The sequence below is a fragment of the Oncorhynchus clarkii genome, chromosome 22 (assembly GCF_045791955.1).
Source record: "Oncorhynchus clarkii lewisi isolate Uvic-CL-2024 chromosome 22, UVic_Ocla_1.0, whole genome shotgun sequence".
Taxonomy (NCBI): domain Eukaryota; kingdom Metazoa; phylum Chordata; class Actinopteri; order Salmoniformes; family Salmonidae; genus Oncorhynchus; species Oncorhynchus clarkii.
This window is the reverse complement of record NC_092168.1, coordinates 42048990-42075938: the sequence shown is the minus strand read 5'-3', so window position 1 is coordinate 42075938 and position 26949 is coordinate 42048990. Positions and strand designations below refer to the sequence as shown.

General features: G+C 42.5%; 1 protein-coding gene across 1 annotated transcript in view; it reads left to right on the top strand.

The window, feature by feature from the left end:
- Nucleotides 1-26949, top strand: part of LOC139380300 (contactin-associated protein-like 5) — a 109997-nt gene that overhangs the window by 65775 nt on the left and 17273 nt on the right. Inside the window, exons 4-14 of the mRNA XM_071122887.1 lie at nt 6858-7005; nt 11219-11422; nt 11704-11888; nt 12043-12186; nt 13225-13492; nt 14379-14522; nt 14686-14854; nt 16665-16771; nt 21473-21592; nt 22981-23181; nt 26497-26653. Of these exons, the coding sequence (XP_070978988.1) occupies nt 6858-7005; nt 11219-11422; nt 11704-11888; nt 12043-12186; nt 13225-13492; nt 14379-14522; nt 14686-14854; nt 16665-16771; nt 21473-21592; nt 22981-23181; nt 26497-26653 (1847 nt within the window). The remainder of the gene's footprint in view (nt 1-6857; nt 7006-11218; nt 11423-11703; nt 11889-12042; nt 12187-13224; nt 13493-14378; nt 14523-14685; nt 14855-16664; nt 16772-21472; nt 21593-22980; nt 23182-26496; nt 26654-26949) is intronic.

Below are 26949 nucleotides of genomic sequence, written 5' to 3'. Positions count from 1 at the left end.
CCCCCCCCCTCTGAGTAGTGTGGTCGTGCACTGGTGGAAATTCTCACCATTCCAACCCACGCAACATGACCCATGCAACGCGACCCACGCAACACATGTGATCTTTTTCATCTTAAGGCAGAGTCATTTGGAGAGAGTTTTGCTTCGTCGCAACATAGTAATGTTTCATACCTTTCCCATTTCGTGGGAACTACATCCATTTATATTTACGATCCAAACATTTGTCCTAGAAGACACAAAACCCTTTTCAATTCATGGCTGAAAAGCATTTTCCTAGACAAGATACAAGGTCAGTTCAGACATACGTGGTTAACATTGACTCACTTGATAACAGAGATGTAATTGCTCTCCGGTTTTGTTTAAAGAACACAGTTCCCTCAAGATTTTCCTTTTTCCTGTATAGTATACACCACCGTTCAAAAGTTTGGAGTCACTTAAAAATGTCCTTGTTTTTTAAAGAAAAGCAAAAGAAATTAAAATAAAAAAAATCCATTAAAATAACATCAAATTGATCAGAAACACAGTGTAGACATTGTTAATGTTGTAAATAACTATTGTAGTTGGAAACGGCTGATTTTTAATGGAAAATCTACATCGGCGTTCCAATGGCACGTTGTGTTAGCTAATCCAAGTTTATAATTTTAAAGGCTAATTGATCATGAGAACAAATAAAACATGGAAATATCACATTAGTATTCAGACCCTTTACTCAGTACTTTGTCGAAGCACCTTTGGCAGCGATTACAGCCTTGAGTCTTCTTGGGTATGATGCTACAAACATGGCACACCTGTATTTGGGGAGTTTCTCCCACTCTTTTCTTCAGATCCATTTAAGCCTCTTTCAGGTTGGATGGGGAGTGTTGTTGCACTGCTACTTTCAGGTCTCTCCAGAGATGTTTGATCGTGTTCAAGTCCAGGCTCTGGCTGGGCCACTCAAGGACATTCAGAGACGTGTCCCGAAGCAACTCCTGCATTGTCTTGGCTGTGTGCATAGGGTCATTGTACTGTTGGAAGGTAAACCTTCGCCCCAGTCTGAGGTCCTGAGCACTCAGGAGCAGGATTTCATCAAGGATCTCTCTGTAATTTGCTTCGTTCCTCTTTCCCTGGATTCTGACTAGCCTCCCAGTTGCTGCTGCTGAAAAACATCCCCACAGCATGATGCTGCCACCACCATGCTTCACCATAGGGTCGGTGCCAGATGTGATATTTGGCATTCAGGCCAAAGAGTTCAATCTTGGTTTCATCAGACCAATGAATCTTGTTTCTCATGGTCCGAGTCCTTTAGGTGCCTTTGGCAAAGTCCAAGCAGGCTGTCATGTGCATTTTACTGAGGAATGGCTTCCACTACCATTAAGGCCTAATTGGTGGAGTGTTGCAGAGATGGTTTTTCTTCTGGCCACAGAGGAACTCTGGAGCTCTGTCAGTGACCATTGGGTTCTTGGTCACCTCCCTGACCAAGGCCCTTCTCACCCGATTGCTAATTTTGTCCGGGCTGCCAGCTCTAGAAGGAGTCTTGGTGGTTACAAACTTCTTCCATTTACAGTGCCTTGCAAAAGTATTCATCTCCCTTGGCGTTTTTTCTATTTTGTTGCATTACAACCTGTCATTTAAATATATTTTTATTTGGATGTCATGTAATGGACATACACAAAATAGTCAAAATTGTTGAAGTGAAATAAAAAAAAATACTTGTTTCAAAAAAATATATTTAAACTGGTAAGTGGTGCATGTGTATGTATTCACTCCTTTTACTATGAATCTCCTAAATAAGATCTGGTGCAACCAATTACCTTCAGAAGTCACATAATTAGTTAAATAAAGTCCACCTGTGTGCAGTCAGAGTGTCACATGACCTGTCACATGATCTCAGTGTATATATACACCAGTCCTGAAAGGCCCCAGTGTCTGCAACAAAGAGACCAAAGATAACCCTGAAGGAGCTGCAAAGCTCCACAGTGGAGATTGGAGTACTTGGTCCATAGGACCACTTTAAGCCGTACACTCCACAGAGCTGGTTTTTACTGAAGAGTGGCCAGAAAAAAAGCATTGCTAAAATAAATAAATAAGAAAACACATTTGGTGTTTGCCAAAAGGTATCTGGGAGACTCCCCAAACATTTGGAAGAAGGTCCTCTGGTCAGAGAAGACTAAAATTGAGCTTTTTGGCCATCAAGGAAAATGCTATGTCTGGCACAAACCCAACACCTCCCATCACCCCGGGAACACCATCCCCACAGGGAAGCATGGTGGTGGCAGCATTATGCTGTGGGGATGTTTTTCATCGGCAGGGACTGTGAAACTGGCCAGAATTGAAGGAATGATGGATGACGTTAAATGCAGGGCAATTCTTGAGGGATATTCTAAATTCTAAAGAAATCACAGACAGTGTCACCAGCAAAGCACCCCCACACCATTACACCTCCTCCATGCTTTATGGTGGGAAATACACATGCGGAAACCATCCATTCACCCACACTGCTTCTCACAAAGACATGGCGGTTGTAACCAAAAATCATCCATTTGGACTCCAGACCAAAGGACATATTTCCACTGGTCTAATGTCCATTGCTCATGTTTCTTGGCCCAAGCACGTCTGTTCTTCTTATTGGTGTCCTTAGGTAGTGGGTTCTTTACAGCAATTCGACCATGAAGGCTGATTCACACAGTCTCCTCTGAACAGTTGATGTTGAAATGTCTGTTACTTGAACTCCATGAAGCATTTATTTGGGCTGCAATTGAGAGGTAATTCAGAGGTAATTCTGGGTCTTCCATTATTGTGGCGGTCCTCATGAGAGCCAGTTTGATCATAGCGCTTGATGGTTTTTGCGACTGCATTTGAAGAAACTTTCAAAGTTCTTGACATTTTCCATATTGATTGACCTTCATGTCTTAAACTAATGATGGACTGTCATTTCTCTTTACTTATTTGAGCTGTTCTTGCTATAATATGGTCTTTTACCAAATAGAGCTATATTCTGTTTACCACCTGTCGTGTCTTTGGGTATGCCGGATTAAGTGATATGACATGCTATTCTATAAAATAATTTATCCGTAATTAATATTACCTGATTGAGCTAATCATGTAAATGTAATTACCTAGAGAGTCTGGGCACAAAATACTATTTATATTGCTGTTATCTTCCAAATAAACTCTTAAAGACCTAGTTGTCACACTCTGACCTTTATTTGCGTTGTTTGTTTCTATGTTTTGTTTGGTCAGGGTGTGATATGAGTGGGCATTCTATGTTGCATGTCTAGTTAGTCTGTTTCTATGTGTTTTGGCCTGATATGGTTCTCAATCAGTGGCAGGTGTTTGTCGTTGTCTCTGATTGGGAACCATATGTAGATAGCCTGTTTTGTAATGTGGTTCGTGGGTTATTGTCTATGTGATGTTGCATGTTTGCACACAGTATTGATAGCGGTCACGTTCGTCTTATTATTTTGTTTGTTTGTTTAGTGTTCTTCGTGTTCATTCGTCTAACATTAAAATAATGTATTCACACCACGCTGCGCTTTGGTCTCCTCACTACGACGAACGTGACACTAGTAATATTTTACATCAATAGCAGTCAATATTAATCGTCATCTTAATTCAGTCTCATCTGAAAGTTGTAAATTCTTGGTTATCTTCACGAACCCTGGCTAACAAGTTGAATCAGCAATAAAAAATTGGGTTTAATTATTTATTTACTAAATACCTAACTAATCACACAGAATTACACATACACATAATTAAATCATAACTTGATTACAAATTACGTCATAAAGGAAAACGTCCCTAGCGGGCGGAACAGATATGACAGCTTGTTACACAAAATAAATGGGGCTGGGTTTGAGTGAAAGAGCGGGAAGACTGAGGAACAAAGGGCGAAGCTGTGCAATCGTAAATACAGTATCTTATGCATTCTAAATTACCGCCCATTTGGAAAAGGAAAATGCAATAAATATTTACTCTGAGCTGCACTTCGGTAGGTTGGTGGTAGATGGAAGGCCGTGTTGTCCAGCCGAGTCCTTTGTCATTTGAAGAATGTCTCTGGTTGTCAATTGGATACGTTGTAGTAACGTCGTTGTGTGATAGACGGGATACTCTTTCTGTTCCTTTCTAACCCTCGTTTGTAGCGGCTGTTGCTAACAAAACGGCTAGGAGGTATCACTTATGTAGTGAATAAGAGTTCAAAGTTCATATCATTCGCAACCAAAGCTCACGCTGATGTTGGCTTCGTTCTGTAGTTATTATCTGAACCATTCTGACATCGGACCGTCGTCCCCACATCCTCGGAACAGGAGGTTATATTGTCGTCAAGGCTTTATATAGGAAGGGAGAGGAGGGCGTGTTTGAAAAGTTTTATAGCCCATGACCCTTCACAGGGGCTGGCCACTGATTGATCAGAGCCCACCTTATGAAAACCCAAATCTCACACTTTAGAAGCTAAAATCACATTTCATCCATCACGAATAATTTCATATTCAAACATTTAAATTGAACAACAATTCCATGTGAATCCGATAACTCTGATGTGTAGACTTTCCACTGTAGAATTTGTCATCTTATCATTGATGAGAATGTCTCAGATGACAACCAAACTGACATCATATTCATTAAGTGCCACCGCATATGTTAAATTGGTCGGATTACCAGAATATAGTTAATTTTCCCCCACCTTCTGATGTTCCCAGAATCTCTATGTTAATCAAGGGTTTTGCAAATGTAAGATCAGTAGGGTAGAGAGAGAAGAAAAAGGGGGGAAGAGGTGTTTATGACTGTCATAAACGTATCCCCCAGGCCAACGTCATGACACACACCTACATTTTCACAACATAACTGATTGGCTCAAACACATTACCCTTGTGTTGTTTTCGGGGTAACAAATTACCCGCCACTATGTTTAACAGCAGAGAAAACCCCCTAAATTATATTTTTTCCTATGGTGACCCACAACATTAGAAAAAGTGAAACATCGCTTTAGTTCATATTGAAAGCTGTACACCACCAGGGTACAAAGATTGTCTTAGGGTCATTTTTGACCCGGCAGTTATCAAATAATTTACACACCACAAAAACCACACACACACACAATGAGAAATTGAGATTGTGTGCTACTGATTGAACTCAGCCAGCAGATCCTGAAGAGGAGGATCACCATGGTTGGCACAGTTAGAAATAACAAGTCTAAGCTTCCCCCTGCACTCCTCACAACAAGGGGAAGAGAGGCCTTCTCATCAAAGTTTGCCTTCACCATCACTCTAGTTTCTTACCTCCCAAAGAGGAACATGAATGTGGTCCTCCTGAGCACATTGCACAAAACGGCTGAGATCAGTGATCGCGACGACAGGAAGCCCGCCATCATGCTGGACTACAACCACAACAAAGGAGGCATGGACAACCTGGACAAGTTTCCCTGAACTTACAGCTGCAGGAGGATGACTGGCCCCTGGTCATCTTCCATAACATCATTGATGTGTCCTCATACAATAACTTTGTAGTATGGAACAAGTTCAACCCTACCTGGATGCCTGATAAGTGGAAAAAGAGGAGCGTGTTCCTGGAACAGCTGGGAAAGGCACTTGTAACCCCACACATTCAAAGAAGGGATCGCCTCCCCCGCACATCAGCCTCTGCAGTGCTTGTGAAAGCTGTTCAGGGGGCTGAATCTTGTCCTGATCCACCTGAGGCTGCAGCTGGGGCAAGCAAGAGGAGGAGATGCCAATTATGCCCCCCAAAGAAGGAAATATATCTGCAAAGTCCATGCACACACACTTGCATATTGCCCTACATGTGCTAATTAGAGTTGATTGATTCATGTTCTTCACGTTTTTGTTTTGTATCTCTATTATTTTATTCTTATTTATTGTTGTTGTTTTTACACCTTGTGGGTGTGAGCATTGGCTCAAAAAAATGGTAGAAGACTAGTATTTTGTAGTTGAATTCCTCATTGTACAGTATATAAGAATTTATCACTATGTTGCCAAATAAAGTTCAAGACTGTTATTGTTTCTCTTCAATAAAATGCATTTGAAACTACTTTCTGCACATTTCGGCTACTTTCTTAGGCTTTACAAGTGCTATCTCTTGCTAAAAAATGTATGGTTACACCTATGCAGTACCTTTAGCAGTACTAACAATAAACCTCTACTTTAGTAAAGAAAACAATCATGACAGGTATGTTGTAAAAGAAATGAGTGGTTTCCACTGATTTAAATGCATTCTTTTAGCATTGTGAAGAGGGACAACCCAGATGTTCACAAAGTTTGACAGGTGGTTTCTTCATGCAAAATAGATTTGGGTTTTAAAATTCAATTAAGCTGCTTTTATTATAGGGGTTCAGTGAAGGTAGGTCATTTTTGACACTTAGGACAAGGGGAGTATAGAAAATGTTAAGTCTACACAAGGGTTAAGAAGGAAATAAATTCCACAGATTAACTTTTAAGATGGCACATGTCTTAATTGAAATGCATTCCAGGTGACCTCATGAAGCTGGTGGAGAAATTGCCATGAGTGTGCAAAGCTGTCATCAAGGCAAAGGGTGGCTATTTGAAGAATCTCACATATAATATATATTTTGATTTGTTTAACACTTTTTTGGTTACAACATGATTCCATATGTGCTATTTAATAGTTTTGACGTATTCACTATTATTATACAATGCAGAAAATAGTCAAATTAAGGAAAATGAAAACCCTTGAATGAGTAGGTGTTCTTTAATTTTTGACCGTAGTGTATATATTAAATACGTATTTATATATTTATGTTGGCGTTTCCCTGCTGCCTGTTCTCCTCTCCCTCTCCTCTTACTCCTCTCTCTCCTTCCTCTCTTTCTCCTCCCTACTCTCTTCCTCCTCTCTCCATCTGTCTGCAGAGGTTTGTGGGGAATGTGAATGCTGACGGTGTCGTCCACCACAAGTTGTCCCACTCTATCAGAGGCCGCTTCCTGCGCTTCGTCCCCCTGGACTGGAACCCCAGTGGCTGGGTGGGACTCAGAGTGGAGGTCTACGGCTGTGCCTACAGTGAGTGATCAGACCACCAGCCCTTACATTCAGACCATATAAGCAGTGCCTACAGTGAGTGATCAGACCACCATCCCTTACATTCAGACCATATAGGCTGTGCTTATATTAAAGTGACCACCAGCCCTTACATTCAGACCATATAGGCTGTACCTACAGTGAGTGATCAGACCACCATCCCTTACATTCAGACCATATAGGCTGTGCTTACATTAAAGTGACCACCAGCCCTTACATTCAGCCCATATAGGCAGTGCCTACAGTGAGTGATCAGACCACCATTCCTTACATTCAGACCATATAGGCAGTGCCTACAGTGAGTGATCAGACCACCATCCCTTACATTCAGACCATATAGGCTGTGCTTACATTAAAGTGACCACCAGCCCTTACATTCAGACCATATAGGCAGTGCCTACAGTGAGTGATCAGACCACCATCCCTTACATTTAGACCATATAGGCTGTGCCTACAGTGAGTGATCAGACCACCATCCCTTACATTCAGACCATATAGACAGTGCTTACATTAAAGTGTCCACCAGCCCTTACATTCAGACCATATAGGCTGTGCCTACAGTGAGTGATCAGACCACCATCCCTTACATTCAGACCAAACACGTTCAGCTAATATCATAATGCCTACAGTAAGTAGCCCCTCCACCCATTACATCCAGAACACCCTACTTCTGTGTATAACCTTGAATGAAAGCAGGATGTTTGAGGACAACTGCAGAAATATAGTAGATAGGATTTTGATATTGATGCAATTCTCTCTTTTATCACAAATTATTAAAGTAAAATGCCGACCAATAGAGACAGACAGTAACAGCCAGGCAGGCATGCCAGTTGAGATCCAGGGTAATGCTAAATTAATCAATCTAATTAAATTAACGTTTATTGGCCGTGTACACAGATTTTGCAGGTGTTACAACAGGTGCAGCAAAATGCTGAAGTTACTAGCTCCAACAATAAATTAAAATACTCTGATCAACATGTGAATTACCATCATACTAATATATATATCATTAGTGTATTACTGGACAGTTAGAATTATCCCTGAGTGAGCACTTTCATCATGCCGAATGGTTCCACAGCATGATCCCTGTATTCATGTTGGATGCTCTGCTAATAAATGCAGCTCAAAGTACAGTAAATAAAAGGAGGGGCAATACACATCTTCATTTTGAACTATAAAATAGGTCGATCAATTCATGACACAGAGAGAAAAGAGCGAGTGAGGGAGAGAGATGAACATTTTTTTTATTTTTTATTCTGCAATGTTCATGTCATTACATTAATGGATATGTAAATAGAGATGAATGTACTCCAGGTCTCTCAGTGAATAAATTCAATGGGTAAGGCTGACAATTCTCCCTATGGCAAACTAATAACTTGCCTTTTTGAGCACTTACAGGAATCAATTGTGTATGACCGAAAGGGGTGAGCGAGCACAAGAGCTAGATACTGCAATTATCTAAGAAAAATAACAAGTCTATGTCAGAGATTTTCCCTATCCAGTTACACATGGAAATGGCTTCCAGCATAATATATACTGAAAAAATATATAAACGCAACAATGCAACAATTTCAAAGATTTTACAAGAGTTACCGTTCATATAAGGAAATCAGTCAATTTAAACATTAATTTGGCCCTAATCTATGGATTTCACATGACTGGGAATACAGATATACATCTGTTGGTCACAGATACTTTTGTTGTTGTAGTGTATGTGGCCTGTAAGACAAATACAGTCTAAATCAATCTTGGATGAGTTCAAACAAACATGTATGTGAATGAGTATTTACTGATGGTTTTAAATCATGTTTTATGGACATAACAAAAGGTGTCCCACAGGGATCGATTCTTGGTCTGGTTCTTTTCAATATTTAAATGTACGATATTCATTTATCTGTACAAAATTGTAACTTTATAGTGTATAGAGATGACACTGTGGTGTATGCTATTGCTCCCACAGCTGATAAAGCTCTGTCAGAGTTTCAATCTGCCTTTATTGCCCTGCAGAAAGCCTTTGTTGAACTGAAATTAGTACTTAATGCAGGTAAAAACCAAGTACACTACATGACCAAAAGTATGTGGACACCTGCTCATCGAACATCTCATTGCAAAATCATGGGCATTAATATGGAGTTGGTCCACCCTTTGCTGCTATAATAGCTTCCACTCTTCTGGGAAGGCTTTCCACTAGATGTTGGGACATTGCTGCGGGGACTTGCTTCCATTCAGCCACAAGCTTTAGTGAGGTCGGCTGGCTCGCAGTCGGCTTTCCAATTCATCCCAAAGGTGTTCGATGTACTTAATGTCAGGGCTCTGTGCTGGCCAGTCAAGTTCTTCCACATCGATCTTAACAACATTTCTGTATGGACCTCGCTTTGTGCACGGGGGCATCTGAAACAGGAAAGGGCCTTTCTGAAACTGTTGCCACAGAGTTGGAAGCATAGAATCGTCAAGAATGTCATCGATTGCTGTAGCTTTAAGATTTCCCTTCACTGGAACTAAGGGATGAAAAACAGCCTCAAACCATTATTCCTCCTCTACCAAACTTTACAGATGGTACTGTACATTCGGGAAGGTAGCGTTCTCATGGCATCCACCAAATCCAGATTCCTCCTTTCGATTGCCAGATGGTGAAGCGTGATTCATCACTCCAGAGAACACATTCACACTGCTCCAGAGTCCAATGGGGGCAAGCTTTACACAACTCCAGCTGACACTTGGCATTGCTCATGGTGATCTTAGGCTTGTGTGAGGCTGCTCGGCCATGGAAACCCACTTCATGAAGCTCCCGACAAACAGTTATTATGCTGACATTGCCCCCAGAGGCAGTTTGGAACTCGGTAGTGTGTTGCAAATGAGGACAGATGATTTTTACACGCTACGCGCTTCAGCACTCTGCGATTCCATCTGTGAGCTTGTGTGGCCTACCACTTTGCGGCTGAACCGTTGTTGCTCCTAGACGTTTTCAATTCACAATAACATCACTTACAGTTGACCGGGGCAGCTCTAGCTGGGCAGAAATTTGACAAACTGGCTTGTTGGAAAGGTGGCATTCTATGACAGTGCCATGTTGAAAGTCAATGAGCTCTTCAGTAAGACCATTCTACTGCCAACATTTGTCTATGGAGATTGCATGGCTGTGTGCTCGATTTTATACAACAACGGGTGTGGCTGAAATAGCCGAATATACTAATTTGAAGGCGTGTCTCAATAATTTTGTATATACTGTATAGTGTACCTTAAAACAAAGGGTAGGGGCATGAATCAGAAAACCAGTCAGTATCTGCTGTGACCACTATTTGCCTCATGCAGCGGAACACTTCTCATAGAGTTGATCAGGCTGTTGATTGGGGCCTGTGGAATGTTGTCCCACTCCTCTTAAATGGCTGTGCAAAGTTGGTGTATATTGGCAGGAACTGGAACAAACACGCTGTTGTACAAGTCAATCCAGAGCGTCCCAAAAATGATCAATGCGTGACATGTCTGGTGAGTATGCAGGCCACTGAAGAACTGGGACATTTTCAGCTTCCAGGAATTGTGACATGGGGCCATGCATTATCATGCTGAAACATGAGGTGATGGCGGCGGATGAGTGGTACAACAAAGGCCTCAGGATCTCATCACGGTATCGCTGTGCATTCAAATTGCCATAGATAAAAAGCAATTGTTTTTGTTGTCCGTAGCTTATGCCTGCCAATACCATAACCCCACCGCCACCATGGGGCATTCTGTTCACAACGTCGTCACCAGCAAACCGCTCCCCCACACGACACATTGCACACTCCCTCAAAACTTGAGACTTATGAGGCATTGTGTTGTGTGACGAAACTGCACATTTTAGAGTGTCCTTTTCTGTTCCCCGCACAAGGCGCACCTGTGTAATGATCATGCTGTTTAATCAGCTTCTTGATATGCCACACCTGTCAGGTGTAAACAATTCTGTGCACAAGATTTTAGAGAAATAAGATTTTTGTGCTTATGGAACATTTCGGAGATCTTTTATTTCAGCTCATGAAACATGGGACCAACACATTACATGTTGCTTTTATATTTTTGTTCAGTGTACATTTAAATACTACCATTGATGTAGACACTAGCATTTCCTTCATAGGTATGAAGTGCAGAGAGCTATAGCAGTCTGTTCATAATAGGCTCTTTGTGCCAAACCGTTTAACTATCTGTTGATTGCCTTCAGAATCAGACGTGGCAGACTTTGATGGCAGAAGTTCCCTGCTCTACCGGTTTAACCAGAAGTCCATGAGCACGGTGAAGGATGTGATCTCATTGCGCTTCAAGAGCCGCCAGGCTGAGGGGGTGCTGCTCCATGGAGAGGGTCAGAGGGGCAACTACATCACACTGGAGCTGCACCGGGCCAGGCTGGCCCTCTACCTCAACCTGGGTGAGTTAGTCACACCGGGGCAAGCTGGCCCTCAACCTGGGTGAGTTAGTCACACCCGGGCAGGCTGGCCCTCTACCTCAACCTGGGTGAGTTAGTCACACCGGGGCATGCTGGCCCTCTACCTCAACCTGGTAAAGGTCATCTCGCAGAGGTCAAGGAGTCAAAGGTCATGTGTAACAGGACACAAGGAGACTTCTTCTTTCCTCAATATACTGGACTGTTTTATGATCTATATCAAAGTAACCATATTATCTTGCTCTCTGTCTGTTCTCTGTCTTCAGATGACACACGGCTGCGGTTCAGCAGTGGGCGTGTTGCGGTCACTCTCAGCAGTCTTCTGGACGACCAGCACTGGCACTCTGTCCTCATCGAGCGCTTCAACAAGCAGGTCAACCTCACCGTGGACACCCACACACAGCACTTCAGGACCAAGGGGGAAGGAGACTCCCTGGAGGTGGACTATGAGGTGTGTCTATCCAAACACCTTACTGTAGAATAGTCAGACACTTCAGACCAAGTAAATAGTTCAACCAAGTTATCTTACTAATTGTGGCAATTTGAATTAATCCTGTTTACGTTTAATAGTGATGTCAACGTTTCACCCTTTTTCCTCATCAAAGCTCAGCTTCGGGGGCATCCCACTGCCAGGTAAGCCTGGTACCTTCCTGAGGAAGAACTTCCATGGCTGCATGGAGAACCTCTACTACAATGGGATCAACATCATCGACCTAGCCAAGCGACGCAAGCCTCAGATCTACAGCGTGGTATGACAACCATTGTCAACCAACCATACCATAGATTATTAGTACATCCTTTAAAATAGTATGGGGACAAAGTAGTTAATCAACCAAGGCCTCTGTGAACTCAGACTGTTTTAATTGCACTGTTGCAGTGAGATTTCACGTTTGCCTACAATGTGATTTGACTATGTTTAATCACATTTGTATTTGAGTTAGTCACATAGCTTTCTGTCCGTAGAGGGAAACATTGAGTGAGAAAACCAATCTATATTCTCTCTACCGTTTAAGTTATATCTGACCCTCACTCCTATGTCATTAATTCTAAACACATGAATAGACTCCCCCCCCCCCCCCCCCCCCTCCCCATCAAATCAGACAGAAGCCTAAGTGCCACATAATTGTATCACAGGCACCTTTTTTTCCCTTGAAATTCTGATTGCTATGTTAAAAGGCCTTTACTTACAATTGAGAAAGTGAGCAATTTTGCTCACTGACTGCCATGATGGAATCCGTAATGGAATTTCAATGTGGAATAGCACCTGAGGTGGTGGTCTGGTGGCGAGGGATCACATTGAGAGTCAAGTGCTGCCGATTGCTCTTCCCTGCCTCTGAGGCTCTGGGATTGATGGGCCGCTGACCTCAATTGACATGGCTGCTCTTTAGCTCCATGTACCACACAAGGCCTCTGGACCACTTGGAATTAGTGTGTTCTTTCTTTGCCCACCTGACGGCTGACCTAGATTGGAGTGGAGAAACTCAGAAATGTCATAGTTTGATATTGTATTACATTTCTTCATTTGTGGTGGTCTTGTAATGCACCTTTTACATTTCAGATAGTCATTTGGCTTTATATGGCATTCTCAATAATTTTTGGGGTTCTTACAGGCAATTTAGTTATCTAAGTACCATATTCAGTTGATACCTTCCTTTACCAGCCCACTGTTTGTCATTCTGCTCAGATGAACATACAGTAAACCCAACATGAGATTCATTATCTATTCATCATGTTGATGATGGTGTGTAAATCATTCCGTCATATGTGTGCTCTGTGTGTGTCACCAGGGCAACGTGACCTTCTCGTGCTCTGAGCCCCAGCTGGTGTCCACTACCTTTCTGAGCTCCAGCAGCAGCTTCCTGTCGCTCCCGGCCACGCTGTCTGCTTCAGGGGGCTTCGCTGTGCGTTTCCAGTTCAGAACGTGGAACCCAGATGGGCTACTGCTCTCCACCCGGCTGGCCCTGGAGCCCCAGCGACTGGAGCTGCAGATCAGCAACAGTCGGCTGCGCCTGACCCACCACATGTCAGCCCAGCAGAAAGAAGAGGTCTCCACCGGTGAGGGCCAACAGCCCCTAGTCTAGCTGACCCAGGCCCACTCTATGCTGGAATCAGTGGTTCTGTCTATGGGGACTCAGAGTATAAAAGGCTCTTCATTCCAGTGAAACAGGCAGACAGTGAAAAACTCATCCATCATCCAGGCGGAGACCATCTGTGTTTGGTTTTGCACATTTCATCTACATCATTTATATTATCTTTTGCCCCCTATAAACTCAGAGGACGCTTCATCTTCTTTGAATGGTTTGAGTTAAAATGCCATCCTTTATATCTTGTATTTTGGATGCCAGTTCTGCAGGATTGCAGTCAGACAGAAATAACATGTAGAATTACATTGGATTGCAGAGCCCAGACTTTCAGCAGATGGCAGGCACAGAGGGAATTATAGACCCACAGAAAGACCGCCACAGCTTGGAAAGCCCTTCACTATAAAGGACAATCAAAATTAATATCCCACAATCCACTGTTACTGTAGGTCTATTTTGAGTTGGTACCGACGGCCAAATCAATGTTTCATCCAACAATAACCACCAGTACAGTCACAGCATTACGTTCTGTCCTCTGGCAATGACTTAGCTTCAATCTGACCAACCACATAGTCATTCATTTGTATTTCCATGTCCTCTTCTCTTCATAGTACAGTGTAGTATGTCGTAGCACGTGACCATAGATCACACAGCCAATGACAGGCTCTGATTTGCAATATGTAGGCCTAGCACGAACAACGAAATCTGAAATATTACCCATGTTGGAGATGTTGGAGATGGGTAATATCAACAGTCCCTGAAAGAACCTGCGAGTGATGTCTGATAAGCCTGTAATAGAGATTGGTGGTGTCTCATTGAAATGTGACATGCACAGAAACAACACCTCGCTGTGTCCACAGGTCACAGAGTGAATGATGGACTGTGGCACTCTGCGAGTCTCAGCTCCCGAGGTCTCCAGGTCACCATGACTCTGGACAATGAGCCGTCCTCAACTATGGAGCTGGGAGACCACATGGAGGCAGGAGACAGCCTCTACTTCGGAGGTAAGGCCACACACTTGTTGTCTGCATAACTGTCTCATGAGACCAGGTCTTGGTGGTCAGGTTTTGGTGCAGCTTCTGAAGACATTATCTAAAGATGTATACAGGAAATGCTGGATGATGAAAATATGATGATTTTGCAACAGTTTTTCAATCTGTGTCACAGGTTGTCCGTCTCTGAACGTCTCAGGCTGTGAGAACCCCACATTGGCGTTCCAGGGGTGCATGCGTCTCTTCTCCATCAACAGCCAGCCCATGGACCTGAACCTGGTGCACCAAGGACGACTAGGAGACTTCAAGGAGCTGCAGTTTGACACATGTGGCATCCATGACAGGTTGGACTTTAGGGTTTCTGCAGATGTTATACCAAGTAAGGTAGGGCTCCAATCCCCACATTTTGGTGTGTTTGGAAACTAAAACAAAACGGCATTTATTCTCTCCACCACAGCCAATAGAGATAGCCTTACAGATAGGCTCAGCCAATTAGACCATGCAATGGAGCCTGGTACTGTAGCCTCATCATCCTGGTTGAGGGCCCTGCTAACAAGCTGCTTCCTGTGTGGCGCGGGGCGTCCTCTCATTCCCTTATTGCCCCATTCTGTTGTGGGACCAATGGGTGGAATTAGTACACGCTGAATGGATGTCATGGCAAGGTTGTGGAAACACGGGAACACTTACAGGGAGGAGACAAACAAGAGAGCAGGCGTTTCTCCTTGTATTCACCCTGAGGGGAATCCTACCTCTGATGTCAGATCATAGCTATACCTGATTGTTCTGTTCGGAATGCGAACCGGCAGATTGAGATGCCGTTGGAGTGTGTGGAACAATTACAGATTAAATGTTAGTTGATGTTAGTTAAAGCAATAGAATTTGTAAAAAGAGGAAATGAGATGCTTGGTGACAACAAAATTATTGGCTGCCTCTCATGGAGCCTTCCTCAAAGAGTACGCTGAATGTGTTGTAGATTTCACTGCCATGCAATATTATTTAGGGAGGCTAGTGCAAGCAGACGGTTGGAAATGTGTCATCGTCCATCAGAGTGGCGTGTCTTGATGTAACTACCAGAACTATGCTTCATTAAAAGGATTGGAAGATTAACCTTTACGAGTGCTAATCTTCTTTTCTCTGTGTCCAATCAAATTTCATGACGACAGTTTTTTTTGCAAGTGTTCACTTCTGTGCCGCGGCTTCTAATTTCATGACCTGCGAGGGCAGCCGTGAACACAACAATAGAAACAGTACTACGATAATGAAACCACGGCTTGTCACCTTATCCATGCCGCGGTCACTCCGGTCCATAGCAATTCATGGGAGAAAGACGACAGTGTATGAAATTGTAGATGCCTGCTTGTATAGCTGCGTGCTTGAAAGCCGGGCAATTACGCAAAACTGAAGGAGGCTTGAGGAGAATACTATTAATCAGGAAATTGTGGTTAGCAGAGGAATTTCTGTGAAGCGCTGGGTGTTCAAATCCCATAAACACATGTTCTGGGTTTGATGTGATTATGCTGCCGTTTATTTTGTTCAAACATAATGACACAGTACTGTGTTTGTTTACCAGTTGCCCAAACAATCTGAGTTTGAGGGGTACCAATTAATTTGGGATTTACCGAGCGGTCTTGTAAATCATAAATAAACAACGGCAAAAGAAAAATGCACAAACTGTATCGTCTCACCTCTTGAGTACTCGGGTGTCAGACCGTGCCTTGATAATGACAAGGCAATGAAAAATATATCGGGAGGGAGTCTCCTTAGCGGATAATGCAAGGTTCAGGATAGTAGGCCTGGACACAAAGACAAATCACATTTTGACCCGTCTTTACAGAAAGGATTGTGAGATCTGTGGTTGGGCTTTGATTGCATTTCTTTGTTTGCCAACACTTTATCCTTCTAAGACCTTTCATTGTGTGATTGTTTGTGTTTATTACTGGGAAAACAAGTTTAGAATCTTTAAAACAAATAACTAGTATGCGTACAGTATATCATCAATCTCTGACATTGTAAAAACAGATTTGCAGTTGATTCTCTACCTTTAGAATGTTTTTAATTTTTTTATTATGAACACACTGGCATTTGCTCATGTATAGTATAGATATCTTTATACATGACAACGTCATGTATATTTCTGCTGTTGCCTATCTCCAGATGTCTGCCCAACTTCTGTGAACATGGAGGGCAGTGTTCCCAGTCTTGGAGCTGCTTCTACTGCGACTGCTCTGGGACAGGATACACTGGAGCCACCTGCCACAACTGTGAGTCCCCCCCGTATGCTCTTCTTAGCTACACTATATACAGTACCTTACAGTAACACTCACCACTCCTTTCTCAAATGTGTTCTTGACAATACTGCACAATACACCCCATGACAGGATATGCACTATATTTAAATGTATCTCACAATCACATAGAGCTGTTATCCATGTGCTGCCCTCCTTATAAAGTGTCATTCAAAGGGGTAACAACATGAAATGGTTTAAAGCCAGAGGGAACCTGTAGTGATCAGTCCCCTGGCTTAACTATCTGGGTCTCAGGTAATCCCTGTTAGTTGTACATCAAGATCCTCAGTCTGACACATGGAAGTTTCTCCTCTCATCTGTCGTCTCCAGACATGTACAGATACCCTTGTCGATATTCACCACTGAGCACTCTCAGAACCCTCTGCTCCTGAATACTGATTTCTTGTTTATTCGCCAGCGGATGCAGTGTACCTTGATATGAATGTGCACCACATGATTGAAAATGCCCCCACTTACTTCGAACATACTCTTTTTAATGTATAATGGTGTCTGGCTTGCTACCTTTTCTTAGTTACAGTATGCATATGTGTGCAATATGACATATGCGATATGGGTAGGCGACAACATTAGTATGACAAGGTCCCATTGTATTTCTATGTATTATCAATCCCCATTAGTTCCTACGTAGGCAGTAGCTACTCTTCCTGGGGTCCCAAAAAAATCAAGGTAGTTTCACAATTTTCAAAACATTACAATACATTCACAACAGATTTCACAACACGTTAAGTGTGTGCCCTCAGGCCACTACTCTAGTATCACATATCTACAACACAAAATCCATGTGAATGTGTGTGTAGAGTGCATAAGGTGTTTTTTTTATCAGTTTTTTTTTCCTGATTCTGCTGCTTGCATCAGTTACCTGATGTGGAAGAGAGTTCCATGTAGTCATGGCTCTATGTAGTACTGTGTGCGCCTTCCATAGTTTGTTCTGGATTTGGGGACTGTGAAGAGACCTCTGGTGGCATGTCTTGTGGGGTATGCATGGGTGTCAGACAGCTAGGTGCATTCAACATGTCAATACCTCTCACATATACAAATAGTTGTAAAAGTCAATCTCTCCTCTGCTTTGAGCCAGGAGAGATTGACATGCATATTATTAATGTTAGCTCTCCATGTACATATAAGGGCCAGCAGTGCTGCCCTGTTCTTCCCTGTTCTGCCCTATTCTTTGTTGCACCCGACCACATGACTGGACAGTGTTCCAGTTGTGACAAAACTAGGGCCTAGGACTTGCCCTGTTGGTATCATTCTTAAGAAGACAGAGTAGTGTTTTATTATGGACAGTTCTCAGCTCCCCATCTTAGCTACTGTTGCATCAACATGTTTTGACCATAACAGTTTACCATCCAGGGTTACGCCAAGCAGTTTAGTCTCCTCAACTTGTTCAATTTCCACATTATTCATTACATTTCCACATTATTCATTACAATATGTAGTTGAGGTTTAGGATTTAGTGAATGACTTGTCCCAAATACAATGCTTTTAGGTTTTGAAATATTTAGCACTAACTTATTTCTTGCCACCAATTCTGATACAGACTGCAGCCCTTTAAGTAATTTCACTTGCTGTGGTAGCTGACATGTGTAGAGTATAGAGTCATCACCATACATAGACACACAGGCTTTACTCAGAGCCAGTAGCAGGTCATTAGTAAATATTGAAAAAAAGTAAGAGGCCTAGACAGCCGCCCTGGGGAATGCCTGACTCTACCTGGATTATGTTGGTGAGGCTTCCATTAAAGAACTCTCTGTGTTCTGTTAGACAGGTAACTCTCTACATTTTTATTTTATTTCACCTTTATTTAACCAGATAGGCAGGTTGAGAACAAGTTCTCATTTACAATTGCGACCTGGCCAAGATAAAGCAAAGCAGTTCGACACATACAACAACACAGAGTTACACATGGAATAAAACAAACAAACAGTCAATAATACAGTAGAAAAATACGTCTATATACAATGTGAGCAAATTAGGTAAGATAACGACTTACGGAGGTGGTCCCTGCACAGGGACTGCTCAGCGGAAATTTCAGAGCGCCACCTATAGTACTCGAGTATAGTACTCAATAAATCTCAAACTTTCATAAAAATACACATGCAAGGTACTGAATTAAAGCTACACTCGTTGTGAATCTAGCCACCAAGTCAGATTTGTAAAATGCTTTTCGGCGAAAGCATGAGAAGCTATTATCTGATAGCATGCACCCCCCCCAAAATACCAACAACAGATTTTGCGGTAGCCGGCGCTACCCAAAACGTAGAAATAAAATATAAAACATTCATTACCTTGGACGAGCTTCTTTGTTGGCACTCCTATATGTCCCATAAACATCACAATTGGGTCTTTTTCCCGATTAAATCCGTCATTGTATACCCAAAATGTCATTTTCTGAACGCCAGTCTGATGCTGCGAAAAGCCCATTTACAAGACGCAACGTCACTTTTTAAAATTACAAAAGTCGCCTATAAACTTTTACAAATCACTTCAAACGACTTTTCTAAACCAACTTTAGGTATTAATAAACGTTAATGATGTATCAAATTGATCACGGGGCGATCTGTATTCGATAGCAGCAAGTCTGGAAATCATCGTCCATTTTTTCAGTTTCACAACATACTATGGTGCGCCTCAAGAAGGGAGGGGTCTATTCGTGTTGTAACAAAGGATAAATGAGTCAGATATTGATAGCAATGGCAACATCGTGTGGAATCTGTAGGCGTTTACATATAAATTTTCTGTCGTCTTAAACAATACATTGAATGGCGGACTAATATTTTTTTTGTGTTTTTGGTAAACAGTTTTACCAGGGATTTTTACTCCTAAACACGTTCTGTTATAGCCACAGACCCGATTTAACCAGTTTTAGAGACTTCAGAGTGTTTTCTATACACACATACTTATCATATGCATATACTATATTCCTGGCATGAGAAGCAGGACTTTGAAATGTTGCGCGATTTTTTACAAAAAGCTGCGAAAATTCGCATCATCCATAACAGGATAAGGGAGGTAAAGGCAAAAAAAGGCCATGGTGGTGAAGTAAATACAATATAGCATGTAAAACACTGGAATGGTTGATTTGCATTGGAAGAATGTGCAAAGTAGAAATACAAATAATTTGGTTCAAAGGAGCAAAATAAATAAATACAGTAGGGGAAGAGGTAGTTGTTTGAGCTAAATTATAGATGGGCTATGTACAGGTGCCGTAATCTGTGAGCTGCTCTGACAGCTGGTGCTTAAAGCTAGTGAGGGATATAAGTGTTTCCAGTTTCAGAGATTTTTGTAGTTCGTTCCAGTCATTGGCAGCAGAGATTTGGAAGGAGAGGCGGCCAAAGGAGGAATTGGTTTTGGGAGGACCAGAGAGATATACCTGCTGGAACATACACTATCATGGAATGTAAAGCCGTAACATATATGTTTTTATATCATCAAATTATTATTGCTAATGTCAAAATGCTGCACTAAAGTCTAGCAAACAGCTCCCACAATCTTTTTATTATCAGTTTCTCTCAGCCAATCATCAGCCATTTGTTGACATGTTGAATGCCCTTCCCTATAAGCATGCAGAAAATCTCTTGTTAATTTGTTTACTTGGTGTTGGTAACAGGCTGATTGGTCGGCTGTTTGAGCCAGTAAAGGGTGCGTTGCTATTCTTGGGTAGCGGAATGACTTTTCCTTCCCTCCAGGCCTGAGGGAACACTATTTCCTGTAGGCTAAGATTGAAGAGATGGCAAATAGGAGTGGCAATATAGTCCACTATCATCCTCAATATCGTCCACTACCATCCTCAGTAATTTTCCATCCAGATTGTCAGACCCCGGTGGCTTGTCATTGTTGATAGACAACAATACTTTTTTTCACCTCTTCCACACTCACTTTACAGAATTCAAAATTACTATGCTTGTTTTTTATAATTTGGTCAGTTATACTTGGATGTGTAGGTTCATATAAAGCATGTATAAAGCATGTATATTTATGTACGATATATTATATTCCTATTTTCAAAGGTAGATGTCTGTGTTTAATAGTTTCTCAACTAATATCCACTCAGAACTATGGCAAATTTGCCAGCCACTTTGCAATTATGTTACATGCTAGCCAATACAATCATTTTTAAACTTTCTTATAAAATTTCTGTCAGACATTTGAGAGCATGATGTATCCCTGTGTTCCTCTGTAGTCATCTATGAGACATAATGTTTCCCTGTGTTCCTCTGCAGCCATCTATGAGACGCCATGTTTCCCTGTGTTCCTCTGTAGCCATCTATGAGATGTCATATTTCCCTGTGTTCCTCTGTAGTCATCTATGAGACATAATGTTTCCCTGTGTTCCTCTGTAGACATCTATGAGACGTCATGTTTCCCTGTGTTCCTCTGTAGCCATCGATGAGGCATGCTGTTTCCCTGTGTTTCTCTGTAGCCATCTGAGGCATGCTGTTTCCCTGTGTTTCTCTGTAGCCATCTGAGGCATGATGTTTCCTTGTGTTCCTCTGTAGCCATCAATGAGTCATGATGTTTCCTTGTGTTCCTCTATAGCCATCTATGAGTCATGATGTTTCCTTGTGTTCCTCTGTAGCCATCTATAAGTCATGATGTTTCCTTGTGTTTCTCTGTAGCCATCTATGAGGCATGATGTTTCCTTGTGTTCCTCTGTAGCCATCTATGAGGCATCATGTGAGGCCTACCGTCTGACTGGCAGCTCCTCAGGCTACTTCTCCATTGATCCAGATGGCAGTGGTCCACTGGCGCCCACACAGGTCTACTGCAACATGACAGGTGAGCTGCCACCGGGGCCCCCAGTTTTGGTAAGCAATATCCGATTCAGTCACTGACAGATCACATTGCTTTGACCCACAGCACAACTGACAGCCAAGCTATCATGTGGAAAATCATTAGGGTTACTCAATATGGACCTGCCCTTTGGTTACAATGAGAGCTTCAAATAAATATTTGGGTAAATCTCTGCTGTAAATAATAACTTATTTGTGTAAAAGTGTGCAAAGTTACTCAAAAACCAAAAAAGTGGGGGGAAAAAGTGAATACACAAAATGATCAAGGCTCTGATTCAAGTCTGTGTCTCATGTCTTCAGGGCTTTAGACTTTTGACAGACAGATTAAAGGAATGAGAGCTTGATGCCTCAACACTGGCACTCAAGACAATATCCATTACTTGCTGTCATGAGCTTACAGCTCTGACCTTTACGGAGGTAAATGCAACATTTAAGTAATTACGGAGGTGGTTGGCTGGCAGGCTGGCTGGCAGGCTGGCTGGCTGGCTGGGTGGTTGGCTGCCTGGCTGGGTGGCTGGCTGCCTGTTGATAGTCTGGCTGCTGTCTGTTGATAGTCTGGCTGCTGCCTGTTGATAGTCTGGCTGCTGCCTGTCGATAGTCTGGCTGCTGCCTGTCGATAGTCTGGCTGCTGCCTGTCGATAGTCTGGCTGCTGCCTGTCGATAGTCTGGCTGCTGCCTGTCGATAGTCTGGCTGCTGCCTGTCGATAGTCTGGCTGCTGCCTGTCGATAGTCTGGCTGCTGCCTGTCGATAGTCTGGCTGCTGCCTGTCGATAGTCTGGCTGCTGCCTGTCGATAGCCTGGCTGCTGCCTGTCGATAGTCTGGCTGCTGCCTGTTGATAGTCTGGCTCAAGATCACAATGTTTGCTTTTTTTTTTGCCTTCCACAAATCCTAATAATTTTGCATTGAGTCGCCTCAGGTTGACCTCAATTAAAGAATATATTAGAGATGTAAATAACTCTCAGCTTGACAACCTGGGATGTGAATAATCACAAAGTGGAAGAGGATTTTCTCTCAGGCAAGGTAAACACCAATTCCCCCATAGTACATCAAATGGGGGGATGGTAATGAATAGAAGTTCTCACCTCATTGAATCATGCAAACTATTCACCCTTGGTTAGAGAGCCTACAGAAAGTCTTATGTTTGACTGTGGATTACTGTACCTGCAGGAAGCCCCTTTTTAATCAACCTAATCATTAATTCAACATGTTTATTTGGATAATGGCTTGTACTAAGTCAAAGCTTGTGAATGTATCCAAGGTTTTATAATCAAAAGGTTTACAATGACACAACCAACCGGCTCTGCACATCATGTACAGCATGTTACAGGTCAAAATGTCTTCAGGTTTGTGTTTTGTTCTATGTTGTGTTGTAGAGAACAAGGTGTGGACAGTAGTGACCCACAACAGCACAGATCCAGTCAGGGTCCAGGGTTCTACACTACAGAAGCCCTACATTATGAAGTTTAACTACAGCGCCTCACCTGAACAACTGTTGGCCCTCGTGTCCGGGTCAGAGCAATGTCAACAGGAAGTTATGTACAGCTGTAGGAAGTCCCGCCTCTTCAACACCAGAGGTGAGTTGGGTTGATAGCTTCCTGTTCACCTTATAAAGTCAAACTTAGACATGTTCCCAGATGGACCTGTTCCATAATATGACTGGTTAGTATTCTAAGAATGAACCTGACTCTGACCTGAGTGTGTGAATATACGCTCAATCCTCTAAACATTGATCCCATTATCTTGCAATAACTTGAAAGGCTACCGCCCAGCATGTTTCTGAGCATCAATCTTCAATTGCTTTGAGAGCAAACGGTCTCCCAGGCATCCCACATTTGCTCCTAAATCATGAAACATTCATGAAGTCCTGAATTCCCTGATTCCCTGGCTGTCATGTGTGCGCAAACAAACAAGTTAATTTTCACAGTGGATCAATAAGAGACAGGAAACAAGTCATTTCATGGGCTATATATGAACAGTGTCAGATGGAACATGAATACTGTAGGTTGTTTTCTGCTGGCTGTCGTGCTTCAACACATATATTCTCTCTATAGGAGATCAATGATGTTCAGCCCCTCTGTCCTACACAGCATGTTACTTAGCTGTTCAATAAATATAGCGATCAATAATTGTTAATTATTAGACCAATTTGGCAAATGGATTTATGTAAATGTGCATGATTTAAAAAGTGTATTTTTGTGAACTCATACATCACACCGTAATGAATGTATAACCTGCACGCATTAATGGAATATGGTTCACATTAGTTTAATATGTTTGATTGTTATTCATTTGTTTGTCATTTTCATTTGTTTAATGATGTGTCTGTAGTGTTGGGCACAGGCAACAGCTGCAGCTTGTAATATGACAAGAAAAGGCCAATTAGCATCCACAATGACACTGTCATTTTGACTCGTCTTCTTGATTCATTATACCGTTTCATCTACAGTGCATTCGGAAAGTATTCAGACCCCTTGATTTTATCCACATTTTGTTACGTTACAGCCTTATTCTAAAATGGATTAAATTCCTATTTTTCCTCGTAAATCTACACACAATACTCCTTAATTATAAATAAAAAACATGTTTTCAGAAATTAGCAAATGTTTTAAAAATAAAAAACTGAAATATCACATTTACATAAGTATTCAGACCCTTTACTCAGTACTTTGTTGAATCACCGTTGGCAGCGATTACAGCCTAGAGTCTTCTTGGGTATGACGCTACAAGCTTGGCACACCTGTATTAGGGGAGTTTCTCCCATTCTTCTCTGCAGATCCTCTCAAGCTCTGTCAGGTTGGATGGGGAGCGTTGCTGCACAGCTATTTTCAGGTCTCAGAGATGTTAGATCGGGTTCAAGTCCGGGCTCTGCCTGGGCCACTCAAGGAGATTCAGAGACTTGTATATTCTTTAATTGAAGCGACTCCTGCGTTGTCTTAGCTGTGTGCTTAGGGTCGTTGTTCTGTTGGAAGGTGAATCTTCGCCTCAGCCTGAGCGCTCTGGAAGAGGTTTTCATCAAGGATCTCTCAGTACTTTGTTCCATTCATCTTTCCCTGGATCCTGACTAGTCTCCAAGCCCCTGATGCTGAAAAACATCTCAGCATGATGCTGCCACCACCATGCTTCACCGTAGGGATGCTGCCACCACCATGCTTCACCGTAGGGATGCTGCCACCACCATGCTTCACCGTAGGGATGGTGCCACCACCATGCTTCACCGTAGGGATGCTGCCACCACCATGCTTCATCGTAGGGATGGTGCCAAAGAGTTCAATCTTGGTTTCATCTTGCGTCTCATGGTCTAAGACGCTTTAGGTGCCTTTTGGCAAACTCCAAGCGGGCTGTCATGTGCCTTTTTACTGAGGAATGCCTTCCGTCTGGCCACTCTACCATAAAGGCCTGATTGGTGGAGTGCTGAAGAGATGGTTGTCCTTCTAGAAGGTTCTCCCATCTCCACAGAGCAACTCTTGAGGTATTTCTGTTTTTAAAATTTAAATACATTTGCTAAACTTCTAAAAAGCTGTTTTCGCTTTGTCATTATGGGGTATTGTGTGTAGATTGATAAAAAAAATAATATTTGTATAAATTTTTAGTTTAAGGCTGTAACGTAACAAAATGTGGAAAAAGTCAAGGGGTCTAAATACTTTCCGAATGCGCTGTATAAATGTACCGTTTCAGTACTGAGGATGCACATTGGCACATTATTTGTCATGACTACAAAAACAGAACGATAAACAACAACTAATTTGTCTAGTATTAAGCTTTCAAATGTTTGCCCAACACTGGAACGTACTCTGATTAAATAGGCAAGCAACACTGGAGCCAAAGAAGACTGTTTAATTGTCAATATTGTACCTCTGTTAATTTCAAGACCTCAAAGTAAGTTCCATGAGAGGGCATCTGTAATGTGTGCGGGTTTGAAATGTAACAGAATGTAGTTGTGTTGATAGAAGCCTATATCTATGCAGAGAACTGAGAGGCTACTTCCTGCAGGCCTGTAGTGTCTCTCAGGCAGAGTCATGTTGTGTTGATAGAAGCCTATATCTATGCAGAGAACTGAGAGGATACTTCCTGCAGGCCTGTAGTGTCTCTCAGGCAGAGTCATGTTGTGTCGATAGAAGCCTATATCTATGCAGAGAACTGAGAGGCTACTTCCTGCAGGCCTGTAGTGTCTCTCAGGCAGAGTCATGTTGTGTCGATAGAAGCCTATATCTATGCAGAGAACTGAGAGGCTAATTCCTGCAGGCCTGTAGTGTCTCTCAGGCAGAGTAATGTTGTGTTGATAGAAGCCTATATCTATGCAGAGAACTGAGAGGATACTTCCTGCAGGCCTGTAGTGTCTCTCAGGCAGAGTCATGTTGTGTCGATAGAAGCCTATATCTATGCAGAGAACTGAGAGGCTACTTCCTGCAGGCCTGTAGTGTCTCTCAGGCAGAGTCATGTTGTGTCGATAGAAGCCTATATCTATGCAGAGAACTGAGAGGCTAATTCCTGCAGGCCTGTAGTGTCTCTCAGGCAGAGTCATGTTGTGTTGATAGAAGCCTATATCTATGCAGAGAACTGAGAGGCTGCTCCCTGCAGGCCCATAGTGTCTCTCAGGCAGAGTCATGTTGTGTTGATAGAAGTCTATATCTATGCAGAGGGCTGAGAGGATACTTCTTGCAGGCCTGTAGTGTCTCTCAGGCAGAGTCATGTTGTGGGACAGAAGACTGTAGCAGGGCCACTTACAGATGCTCCAGGAAATGAGCCCTGCGAGTCTAACTGACATCACTGAGGACTCATTGACACAATGCCATGGGATACCAAAATATGCCCAGGGCTCTAATCACATTCACTGTGCAGATTCTGTTTCTCTACATGTGGACCTAATTGTAATCCTGTGACCGGTCCAGATGGCAGCCCTCTGTCCTGGTGGGTGGACCAGGGTGGAGAGAGACGGACCTACTGGGGAGGCTTCTTGCCAGGTGTTCAGCAGTGCTCCTGCAGCCTGGAGGAGAACTGCATGGACATGAACTACTTCTGCAACTGTGATGCCGACACAGACTCATGGTAACTAGGCAAATATGTATCTCTGTGTATCTACTGGGCTGTTCATTGATCGATATCAAGGCTGTACAGACCTTGGCGTTTGTCTTTTTGATCATAATGAAAATGTTTTTGGCGCATTACTTACTTTCCATATAGAACTTTAAATACAGGGATATCTTCATCACAATTCAACTGCTGGAAAACATTTACTATACGAAGGTATTAATCACTATAAAACATATTCAACTGCAGTTCTTATGATAATATTCTTTATTACATCATTTGTTTTAAACTAGAATTCTGTTGTGTACATTATT